Below are 12,328 nucleotides of genomic sequence, written 5' to 3'. Positions count from 1 at the left end.
CTCTCAACATGGACTGACGGTAGCTTGGATGCCCAAAGGCTCTCTACGGCTCTCAAAGGCTGAGTTCGTTTTCATCCGTCATGGCGCTCACCAAACTTTTTTGCCGCCCTCGTACGATGGGCTGTTTCGAGCCTTCAAAACTTTCCTGGCCAGCATCACAGGCCGTCCTGAATGAGTCACTGTCGATAAACTTAAACCAGCTCATGGAGAGCTAGGTCAGCTGATGGTTCCGGTGCTGGTTCCTAGGGGTCGTCCAGCCACCAACAATGGGACAAACCCCAGGGTGAAATCTCAGACTGTTAAGGAGGTTTAACCTCACGTCACTGCACATGTTCAGGAAGACAAGTTCGAGCTCCAAGCAAGCTGATGTCGCCGGTGTTGGTGAATTCTGGCGGGTCCTGTAGGGGCAGATAGAAGCAACCTACACATCACTGATCCATAATTCCCACATAATTAACACATCATTGACATAGACATACACATGCATATTTGACATGTCCCCGTTAAGAAGCGCTGTTTCGTCGCAGAAGTCGAGAATAAAAATACAATTGTGTGGTCTCATGCAGAAATCCTGCCCCTCTGAATTTTTGATAGCTCGAAAAGCTACATCACTGCCCTTGTTTTGTTTCAACCAGTAATTTTTTTTTGCTAAGGCACGTTTATAAAATACTTAAAATGTCCTAAGTAAAATAAGGTCTAATGCTGGCTTTATCTAAGCCCTGTCTGAGAAACCAGCCCTGCGCCTCAATGTCCATACTATCCATCCTAAACAGTATGTGAGATTAAAATAAGTGTTGCAAAACATGTATTTTGAAAAGAGTATGCCAGAAGTCCCGGATGGTCTACTATTTCCGGTCGATTTTCGGCCGACGGTTAAGAAGAGAGGTTTGGATCAAGGGGGTAATCCATCAGTTGGAAACTGAAGCCTCGCGGGGGCCGCCATTGTAGCAGAACTTCACCTGCTGTTAGCATTCTATTGACTCCCATTCATTTTGGTGTCACTTTGAGAGCGACTAACTTTATATCTGAGGCGTCCAAAGACTTAATTTGTCCATTATTTATTTATAAAGAAACACGACAATGTATACAACGCTCCATTACTTTGTATCTTACGTTATGGCCCCGTAGAAGCCGTTTTTGTAAAAATAGAATAACGATTGCATCATAACCACGCGACTTTCTGTCGCACAATAGAGAAATTACCGTATAGACAGGAGGAGAAGCTCGCAGGCAATCTTTTACTGTCTATGAGCCAATCACGGGGACATAGAGGCATAAAGTCAAGGGAGAAGCCCATAGATAGAGAGTCCATAAAAGCAACAGGACAAAATATTTCACCAAAGTTTTTGAGGAATTAGGTGATTCAGATTTGTCTTGGCACAGCTACTAGAAGATTTACAACTGTCAGACTGTCATCAAGCACAGTTTGAGCCTGCGCAGTCGCTCAGCCATCAGGAAGTGAGTGCTTTAATCGGGCTTCAGTTTTTTCTGTTGAAATCAAGGCGTATTTCATCTGTAACAACAACGTGAACTTTTATAAAGATCTTTTTTCTAAGCATTTATAAAGTCAAGTCAAGTCATCCTCAGTTATATAGCGCTTTTAACAATGTAGATTGTTTCAAAGCAGCTTTACAGAGATAAACATATAATTTAAGGTTACAGAGATTGGTTTAGTTTTATAGTGGTTATTGAAAAATGTTTTTTTCCAGCTAAATTTAGTTTTGATTGATTCACTTCCGTCTAAATGATAGCTTGTTATTAAATTAGGGGCCGCTAAGACAACACCGTTCTCTCTAAACAGACTTTAAACGCGAACCTGTGATAGACGCTGATGGCGTTCACATGCGCATTAAGAATTGATTCTATAGTTATGTGCGTTTGAATATATGTGCGCAGGTTTGTAATTCCTTACAAACCATGCCTAAACAAACTACTTGTCTTGTCTATAAATTTTGATGCAGAATTTTATTTTATCTTATCACTTCGGGTAGGTACGCGAACCAAAAAAATCCACAACGCTTTATCTGTAGAGTGGTATAGGGATCCTCCATAGGGAGAGGCTAGTTGGCACTTCTGCACTGCATTGTCATCGGGTCATCGGGTCCAGGCGAAAGTCCTTCGTCAGATTTGGAAACGGCCTGGATCCGGCAGGCTGCGGGAAAACCTCTGGATAAACAAAGACACTAAAATTAGCGTAGATGCCATTCTTCTTATGATGTAACGAGTACATCAGGATTTAAGGGAAGTGTTCCCAGTTCCGGCTGACCTAATCTAAGCAATCTAAACTTTGAGATCGCAATAGACGTGAAGGACTATAATGCGTTAAGAGCTCGCTCAAGTACTGGGGAGCTAAACCATTTACTGCTTTGTAAGTAATCAGCAATATTTTAAAATTTCTACGATGTTTAATAGGGAGCCAATGCAGTGTTGACAGAACCGGTCTTATATGGTCGTACTTCCTGGTTCAGGTAAGAACTCTAGCGGCTGCGTTTTGAACTAGCTGTAGTTTGTTTATTAAGCGTGCTGGGCAACCACCCAGTAGAGCATTACAATAATCTAGCCTTGATGTCATGAACGCATGAACTAGTTGTTCCGCATTTGTCAATGAGAGCATATGACGTAATTTAGATATATTTTTAAGATGGAAAAATGCGGTTTTACAGACACTAGACACGTGACTTTCAAATGAAAGATTGGTATCAAAGAGCACACCCAGGTTCCTAACTGACGACGAAGACTTAACAGAGCAGCCATCAAGTGTTAAACAGTATTCTAGGTTATTACGTGTGGAAGTTTTTTGTCCAATAATTAGAATATCTGTTTTTTCAGAATTTAGTAGTAGGAAATTACTAGTCATCCAATTTTTTATATCAACTATGCATTCCGATAATTTTGTGAATTGGTGAGTTTCGTTAGGTTTGGAAGAAATATACACCTGAGTATCATCAGCATAACAGTTAAAAGCTAATTCCATGTTTCCTAATGATATCTCCTAAAGGTAGCATGTACAGAGTGAAAAGAAGCAGTCCGAGAACTGAGCCTTGTGGTACGCCCTACTGAACTTGTGATCGATAAGACATCTCTTCATTTACTGCTACAAACTGATAGCGGTCAGATAAATATGATTTAAACCATGCTAATGCAATTCCACTAATGCCAACATAGTTTTTTAGTCTATTTAAGAGAATATTTAGGTCAATGGTGTCAAATGCAGCACTAAGATCAAGTAACACTAATAGAGAGATACAACCACGATCGGATGATAAGAGCAAATCATTTGTGACTCCAATGAGAGCTGTCTCAGTGCTATGGTGCGGTCTAAATCCTGACTGGAAATCCTCGCAGATATCATTTCCTTCAAGAAAGGAACACAGTTTTGAGGATACTGCTTTTTCTAATACCTTTGATAGAAAAGGTAGATTTGAGATCGGCCTGTAATTGACTAATTCTGTAAGATCAAGTTGCGTTTTTCTAACAAGTGGTTTAATCATAGCCAGCTTAAAGGTTTTTGGTACGTATCCTAGAGACAAAGACGAATTAATGATGTTAAGAAGAGGATCTATGACTTCTGGAAGCATCTATTTCAATAGTTTAGTCGGCATAGGTTCTAACATACATGTTGTCGATTTAGATGAATTAACGAGTTTGCAAAATTCTTCCTCTCCTATGGCAATGAATGAATCAAATTTTACCTCATGGAGACTATAATGCACTCCCTGATGCAATGCTGTAGTAGACGGTTGCATAGTTATAATTTTGTCCCTAATATTATCAATCTTATAAGTGAAGAAGTTCATAAAGTCATTACTGCTGTGTTTCTTGGAAACTTCTGGGCTTGAAGCTTTCTTTTTCGTTAGTGTAGCCATTTTACCAAATAAATACCTAGGATTATGTTTATTTTCTTCTAATAGGGTTGAAAAATAAGCAGATCTAGCAGCTTTTAAAGCCTCTCTGTAAGCAATCGAGCTCTCCTTCCATGAAATCCGAAATACCTCTAGTTTTGTTTTCTTCCAGTTGCGCTCCATTTTTCTGGCTGCAAAGAATAAAGGAGAGTCTCCGCACAAAAGCCCGCGACTGCAGATCAGCATGCTATTGCATTTCACTCCGATACGGTAGGAAATGTAATTAAATTAAATGTGGAGGATTTTATCTTCGACAAAATGATTGACATGTCAGTTTATGTGACAGGATGCAGGTAACTAAGTGACAGAGAGCAACCGGTAAAGGTGCTATTTTAGCAGTAAAAAGTAGTACAAGTAGGCGAATTGAGAAGCAGCACAGGACATTTTAATTTTCATGCGTTTCTCCACCATATTTCAAATACAGGAAGTGACGTTAGTCTTAACCAAAACCATGCCAATGCACTGTAATGTAAAAAGCTATCTCAAACACTAGATGGCGTTAAACAGCAAAGCTTTTACATCCAAGTATGGGACTCTTCTACTCATGTTTCATATACATTTAGGTAGAAAGAAAAAGTTTACAACAATATTAAATATAATTGGCATGAAAAATTGAGTCACATGGATGCAGAAATATTATAACCCATAATTACGATGGATTTGGTGCTTCTGCAGATCTGTATTCACGCCTTGAATGTTTTGCTAATATTAAGTGTTTGTTTATACTTTATTCATAAATATAATTGTTCGGACTGAGAATGTGACTGTGTGCATGTTTGTGTATCTACAATAAAAATGATTATTATTATCCTCATCATTATTATTATTTTCAGAAGTCAAACACTGCAAAAATGATTGGCTCGACTGTTTAACGTAACACAAAAGGTATATTTCCATGTGTAGATTATGCCTATAGTAGCTAATAAAACACCACATAATGAATGCTTCTTTAGCAAAGGCTATCTATGAGTTAAATCAATTATAGGCTACACAATGTATAATCATATAAAAGAAGCCAGTAAATTACAGTAAATCATTCAAAGTTTAATAAAGCAATAAATTGTTTACATTCTAAACAGCATTCTCAATATAATGTTGGTTTGTTGAGCTGTAGACATCCCTTGCAAGTTGCAAGGTTTCATTTTTTAAATGAACATCTGAGAGAAAGTTTAACATTTAGAATACAGCCTCTTTTTTGAATGCATTTATTCAGGAAACATGACACTCCATTTGTAGTCAGACTGTCAGATCTGCTAGGAGATCATTCACTGTCAGACTCGTCTTGTGTCTGTACGGTGTCTCGTAGGGCAGCATACTGTGCCATGTTAGGCAATCCTGATGCTACACAACAGCTCAGAGCACTGCGAGAAATGGCCATTTCATTTGCATCAAACCTGTATAGAAAACAGATACAGTCAATGCAATGAAATATAGCCTGTATCAGACTTAGACGTATACTTATAATGCAGTGTGAAATGTGAGAATTCGTGTTTGTGGAAGTTACCATTCATCTGTCTTCTCATCGTAGCACTCCACATCAGAGGTGGTGCTGAATCCATTAAAGCCTCCGACAGCATACAACTGACCATTAACTACCTGGATTTTGAGGAAAGGAAAAAGGAAAATAAATAATGTACAGCTAAAGTCTTTAACTTTACATCAATAAATCTTATTATAGATGCACCAATTCAATTAAACATGATATAATGTTTTGACACATTGATCTTCGAAGCCTTCAACAATTTTATGGTGCAACTTTCCACTTATTGTCAATATAGGACCAAAAAAAAAAAAAATCCCCCATTCATTATCATCCAACCATTTTTGTAATGTTATTTCATAGTTTCACCAGATACAGATATTAACTGTACACATCTCACCTCAATGCCAAAGTTGCTGCGTGGGTTGTACATTGATGCCACATCACTCCAGATGTTAGTCAGCGGATTGTAGGCCTCCGCACTCCGCAAACGACTGGCACCATCAAAACCACCAACCTTTTAATAAATACACTTTTTATGTATTCGTAACTTGAGTTATGTAATCAGATTACTTTTTCTAGTAACTAGTAAAGTAACAAATTACTTTTAAAATTTACAACAAAATATTCGAGTTACTTTTTCAAATAAGTAACTCAAGTTTCTTTGTTTTCCCATTTATTGACTGACCCCATGTTGAGACAAATCGAAGTGCAGAGGCGTTGTGTTTAAACATGATGGTTATCGTAGTTCTAGACTAAATGTGAGCGTACATTTACGCATCTTACTTGTACAAAAAAAGATGAAATATTCCTCAAAATAAATAAAATCTGTGAAATACAAAATCAGAATACTGCAAACATCCAATATGTAAATATGTTAAATAAAACATGAATTTTTATGAATTTATTCTCACTTTATTGACCAATATACTTGCTTCTGACCTTCAATGATTTAGTTAGACCATAAGTAAAATTGTCTATGTATTTTTAAGTGTTAAACTTTTTTCTCCTGCATCCTATTATTCCGTTATCCAGAATGGCAGCACAACGGAATGGTTTGCTTGAGCTGTGCCCTCTACACACGTGAATTTGCATTTCCTTCAGCCTGAGGCTTATTATTTCACTTTTGATGTGAAAGTGTCTTTACATTTGCCCAAAATATAACTTTTTTTGTTAAATAAAAAAACAAGCCCAACACAGGTGAAAAAAAAGTAAAGCAAAAAAAATGTAACACATTACTTTTCTAAAAAGTAATTAAGTAACACAAGATCCCAGAGTGAGTTTTAAATATTATTGGTTAACTAAAACAAATAATTGTGTCTAATTTGTCTCAGGCGTTACAATTAGTTACTTTTTAAGGGAGGAACACAATATTGTAATGCATTACTTTTCAGAGTAACTTTCCCCAAAACTGACTATGATAATATGTCAATGATACTAAAATAACTCTTATATGTGTGTTTAATACTCACAGCATACACTAAATCTGCAGAAGCGATCACACCAACACCACTGCGACGGCCACTCATGGGGGCGATGAAAGTCCACTGGTTTGTTTCAGGGTTGAAGCTCTCAGCAGAGAAGAGACACTCAATCCCAGTAAAACCACCACAGATATAAATCTGACGAACACAAAAATAACATGCATTATGTTTATGCACAATCATCACAGATTGTTCAGAAAACCAGTGTTTAAAACACCCAGTAAATTTAATGATATTCCTTTCCATATTTACACTATTCCCATATTCCATATCTCCATTTCACCTTTCCTTCATGCTTTCAAGGCATTAAAGGGTTAGTTGACCCAAAAATGAAAATTCTGTCAGTATTTACTCACCCTCATGTTGTTCCAACCCCGTAAGACTTTCGTTCATCTTTGGAACACAAATTAAGATATTTTTGATTAAATCTGAGAGCTGTCTCACTCCTTCATAGGCTTCTATGTAATTGAAACTTGCCAGTCCAGAAAGTTAGTAAAGACAATGTTTAAAATAGTCCAAGTGACTACAGTGGCTCAACCATAAGTTTACCAAGCGAGGACAATACTTTTTGTGCGCAAAAAACACAAAAATAACAACTTTATTCAACTATTAGTTTTCTTCTGTGTGGGTCTCTGAGGGAGTTCACTAAGTGTGACAGCGCATCACACACATGACCAGCGTCGGTCAGTAGTGAGCCTACGTTCTTACATACAACCCAGAAGCACTGCACTGTTACACTACGCGAATTCACTCAGAGGCCCACAAAGGAGAAAATTAATATTTGAATAAAGTCGTTATTTTTGGGGGGGTTTTGCACACAAAAAATATTCTCGTCGCTTGATAAACTTATGGTTGAGCCACTGTAGTCACTTTTTGACTATTTTAAACATTGTCTTCACTAACTTTCTGAGCCGGCAAGTTTCAATTACATAGAAGCCTATGGAGGAGTGATCCAGCTCTCAGATTTAATCAAAAACATCTTAATTTGTGTTCCGAAAATGAACGAATGTCTTAAGGGGTTGGAACAACATGAGGGTGAGTAATTACTGACATAATTTCCATTTTTGGGTGAACTAACCCTTTAAGAGTCTCCAGCAGAAGAGTGTGGAATCATGGTTAAGTGCTCTTACCCTGCCCTGCAGTGAGGTGGCGCTGGCGTCACTCCTCCGTTCATTCATGGGTGCCATCATTGTCCACTGATTGGTGTTTGGATCGTAGCTCTCTACTGTTTTAAGCCGTTGGTGTCCATCAAAACCACCAATGGCATAAATTATCCCGTCCAGAACAGCAACACTAATATAGCATCGGCGTTCATACATGGGGGCCACCTACAACACACCAAATACATCAGTGTGCGAACACACATCAATACACTATCTCATTGGTTCTGTCCTATCAGTTGCAAATAAGTATAATGGTATTACTATTATTATTATTTTATTATTCCCTAATTTTATTTTTTGACACAATCATGATGGTAACTCTGGTGTATTATATTATATTATATTATATTATATTATATTATATTATATTATATTATATTATATTATATTATTAAGCTACGACAATTGCTGGAACACAAACAAAAATGTATCATGGTTTTTACCATTTTTTAGACATGTAATATGGTAATACAGTGGTATTCTTTGAAGTAATGTGGAGTACGGCACAACATCCAGCACTATGGTCCACATCAAAGTACAATCCGGTACCATCACTGTACCACAATACTGTTTTGTAAAGGAAGTTAAATTAAAGTTACATGTTGACCTACAACATTACTCACCTCATGCCAAGTCTGAGTGATAAGATTGAATTTCCTCACGCTGTTGAAATAATCCACACCATCATAACCACCAATACAGTAGACAAACTCATCCAGGACTGCTGTACCATGATAGGCTCTGGGACGCTCATCCTCTTGAGTCACGCTGACCCAGCAGTCTGCCTTTGTATCATATGCCTCAATCTCATTGGTGGGATTGCCGCTGCTCCATCCTCCGATGGCCAATAGGATCGATGAGGGCAGACGTGGACGTGTCAGTTGATGCATGAGTTCTGAGTTGGTGGTTTCATCCATGTTGAGGTCAAACAAAGTCTTCATTGCATTGATGATAACAGGCATGCAGGCTTCATTCTCCATCACTAGTGCATTGCACTTTACATAATTGATGAAGTAGGCTGATGACATCAACCCCAATCGAACCTGCAGCACAAAGTAGAGTTTAGACTTTCAGAGAATGTTTCAAGGCTGTTACTAAGGAGTTATATGGTGTTCAAAAATGGAAAATGATTTCCAAAATTACTCAAGATATTGTCTTTTTTCTGAAAAATGTATCAAAATGAATTGAGTTAATGCTTAAAAAAATCTGTCAGAAGGGGAAGAAAAGTAAATTTGTTTGGCATGTTAGACAAATAGACAAATATATATAATATAATATATATATAATATAAATAAATATATAAATGGCAAAACCACAAAACAAAATTTCTAACATTTAACTAACATTAAAATAATAGCAGAAAATGTATATGATTTTAGAGTTTTAAGATATTTGTAATGAAAAGTAAGACACAAATCTCTGTTTTACCTTTGGCAGAAGCACGGCAATGTGTTGCCTCCTGTTTTCTGGTGCATGATTAATCCAGTGGAGGACGGCTTCAAAAACCACCTCCTCCTGTTTGACATTCAGCTCATCCTCATCCATGATCTCCTCAAGCTGTTCCAGGGAGAGCTCCAGGAACTCCTCAGATACGTGCAGAACCTCCTCAAAGTGCTGCAGGATGTAGTGCTTTGTTTTACAGCGGAGTTTTGAGCAGGAGTAAAAGTCCTCTGTAAACTTGCAGATGCCAATGCAGTTCTCTGGGCATAAATGTGACTCCAGGAATTGACAGCAAGCATCTACAAGACCTGAGACTAAGATCATTTCAGCCGCCACCAAGAGCTCCACCACATTCTCTTGAGTAATGAGCACAGATCTTGTGTACGCATACTGGATAATAAGAGGCATAATGTCTTGGGATATTCCTGGAATTTCACAGAAATGTTGTGCTGGGCTGCTCCAGTTGTTGGAGAAAAGAGCCCTGTGAACAGATTTGACAAAGAAATACAGGCATTAATAATGAGCATATAATAACTTGTCGTTATTTAAATTTTTTTACACAAATTTACTTAGAGAAAAAGATTAGTTTCCTAAATTAAAATCGAAATGCTAGGTAAAACCTCATTCATGGCCACTTCCAGAATCAAATTTCAAGAAGTTTACATATCATAGTTACATCCTTTTTTCTGGCAATACACTCATTCATTTTCATGCATTTATATATTTGGGCAGCTTAGGCAGTTTCAACAGTATGATGTTAGCAGTGGAAATGAGGTATATAATTATAATTATTTATTGGTAATTTGCACACAATTGCAGTTCAAATGCTTCTTCTCACCTAAAGTAGGTGCTGCAGCCACACATGATGATCTTGTGCACTTGAAATTCTCTATCATTTGACTTGATGATCATGTCAGTGTGTTCGCCCAGTAAACGTGCTTCATCAAACACGTCAAAGGCTGTGGCTCTTATGTTCTCCATGTTCTCTCAGGACTGTAAATGTATTCAGTCTTCACACCTCAAACTCTGATTAAAGTCACCTCAGGATTTTGTCTTTGTGGGACTTTTGCTCAGGAGAGTTCTATAGAATGTCTTTGTGACATCATAGTTGCAGTTTGAATATATTTTTTCAGTTTGTGTCATTTGTTTTATCGATTCATTTTGCATAAAACATCTTCACAGTCACAAAGATATTAAAAATTATTTAAAAGTCATTGACAAATAAAATAAAGCATGGGATAATTAGTCACTTGAATTTGCAATTATACATTTTGATTGCACAAAATACACACTAGTGAGTTTTTGACAGTAGGACAGATTTTTCTTGCAATGTGTGACTGTGACCCCAAACAAGTTTAACAGAGGCCTTTATGAAGAGGATTGTTCTTCAAAGATGTCATTTTCTCATTCCATTTCAAGGTTACGCAGTTTTAGGCCACATCATGAGTGCCAGTAAAATTACAAATAATTGACCATGCTGGGTCTTTTTTTAATATTTAGAAATGGAAAATACAACAAACAAGACTTTGAACCGTCACTAAGGGTGCTTCCACACTGGCAGTTTAGTTTGGAACAGGGCACAGTTCACATGAAAAATGTGAACGCTGTCATGTGGACCCGGGTGCGCACTGGGGTACCGAACCCGAGATTACCTGGAGGAGGTGGTCTGAGTTCGGTTGCTCCCGAACCATGCTGTGGTTCGCGTGTAGCCTGTGTGAAAGCAACACGGACTCGGGTGCGCACTTGTTCAGGAAGTAAAGTATCCTGCGCATGCGTTTTAGCCGATTATGATGTATTTAGTTAAAGGGACATTGTGTAGGAATTTCTCCCATCTAGCGTTGAAATTGTATTTTGCATTCAAACAAATTGTGCTCTCCAGTGCCTCGCTTTTTCAAATGCGTGTTGCATCTACGGTAGCTGTTATGTACCAAAAAGCTATGACAGGATGTCTTCTAATAGCACTTCGTCGAGTTTCCCTTCGGGTGAATTGGTTTGTTATTTCAAACAAACTGCAACTTGACACAACGAACAAACGAATGTTACAGTATGAATAATAACAGTGCAATGCAGCCTTTTAAACTTGCCAGGGCAGTGACAAGCACCTCTCACTGCTCTGCTCCTCCGTTTTTTTCTGCTTTCACTTACGTGACGCTGGCTCTGAACGAAAACGCGTTGTGGAAACGTGTTGGCCTAGTACATTTTGACCCTCTCTGCTGTTATAGTTTTTCAAGATGGCGGAACGACATGGAAGCCTCCGTGGACCTACCCGTCACATGTATATAAAGATAATAAATTCTTCGTTTACGAGGATAAGTAGGATAATTGGCAGAGGTATTTGTACACCATTGAGGACATATTTATGAATAAAAATAATGATTTTGGATTATAAAATACCTAAAAAACTACACATAGTCCCTTTGAATAAAACACACGTAAGGGATCAAGATTTACCTTGGATACGGGCAAGAGTGAGTATGCAGTGTATTCACGCATAGTGCGTGCAATCAGGGCAACAAATTAATGGAAATCCACTGTCTCCTCAAAAGAGTCCATTTGCAAGCAGCTTATGCGACACACACACACACACACACACACACACACACACACACACACACACACACACACACACACACACACACAGTAAACCTGTGTTGTTTACTCAGCTATGCATAATAGCACCAAATTAATAAAAAACACAATATATTGACCCGCGTCATGTTCTCTATTGTTTTCTATCATGTGCCGTGCACGTTTGCGATGACGTAAGATGGACGCAAACGCACCACTAAAGTTCGATAGAATCAAGTTGAGTGTGAAAGCAGACCAACGCTGCGGGGGGCGCCGGGAACAATCGTGCTC

At 38.0% G+C, this 12,328-nt stretch overlaps 1 protein-coding gene across 1 annotated transcript; it reads right to left on the bottom strand.

The window, feature by feature from the left end:
• Positions 1 to 4,928: 4,928 nt before the first annotated feature.
• LOC143746401 (kelch-like protein 10) lies at positions 4,929 to 10,465 on the bottom strand. The gene is made up of 8 exons (XM_077238210.1): positions 10,308 to 10,465; positions 9,458 to 9,950; positions 8,653 to 9,072; positions 7,997 to 8,194; positions 6,855 to 7,004; positions 5,783 to 5,899; positions 5,407 to 5,498; positions 4,929 to 5,296 (listed from the first exon to the last, which is right to left on the bottom strand). The coding sequence occupies exons 1-8, from the start codon at positions 10,448 to 10,450 to the stop codon at positions 5,164 to 5,166; spliced, it is 1,746 nt and encodes a 581-aa protein (XP_077094325.1). The 5' UTR covers positions 10,451 to 10,465; the 3' UTR covers positions 4,929 to 5,163.
• Positions 10,466 to 12,328: the final 1,863 nt, after the last annotated feature.

This window comes from Siphateles boraxobius, unplaced genomic scaffold (genome assembly GCF_051911475.1).
Source record: "Siphateles boraxobius isolate OS27281-9 unplaced genomic scaffold, OSU_SipBor_1 22, whole genome shotgun sequence".
NCBI classification, from domain to species: domain Eukaryota; kingdom Metazoa; phylum Chordata; class Actinopteri; order Cypriniformes; family Leuciscidae; genus Siphateles; species Siphateles boraxobius.
The sequence above is the reverse complement of the archived record's forward strand: the minus strand, read 5'-3'. Positions and strand labels throughout refer to the sequence as shown.

Coding starts and splice junctions, on each gene's coding strand:
- LOC143746401 (XM_077238210.1), bottom strand. CDS start 10,450: ATGGAGAACATAAGAGCCACAGCCTTTGACGTGTTTGATGAAGCACGT. Junction 9,951..10,307: donor GGCTGCAGCACCTACTTTAG/GTGAGAAGAAGC, acceptor ATCTGTTCACAG/GGCTCTTTTCTCCAACAACT. Junction 5,499..5,782: donor GCAGCAACTTTGGCATTGAG/GTGAGATGTGTA, acceptor CTCAAAATCCAG/GTAGTTAATGGTCAGTTGTA.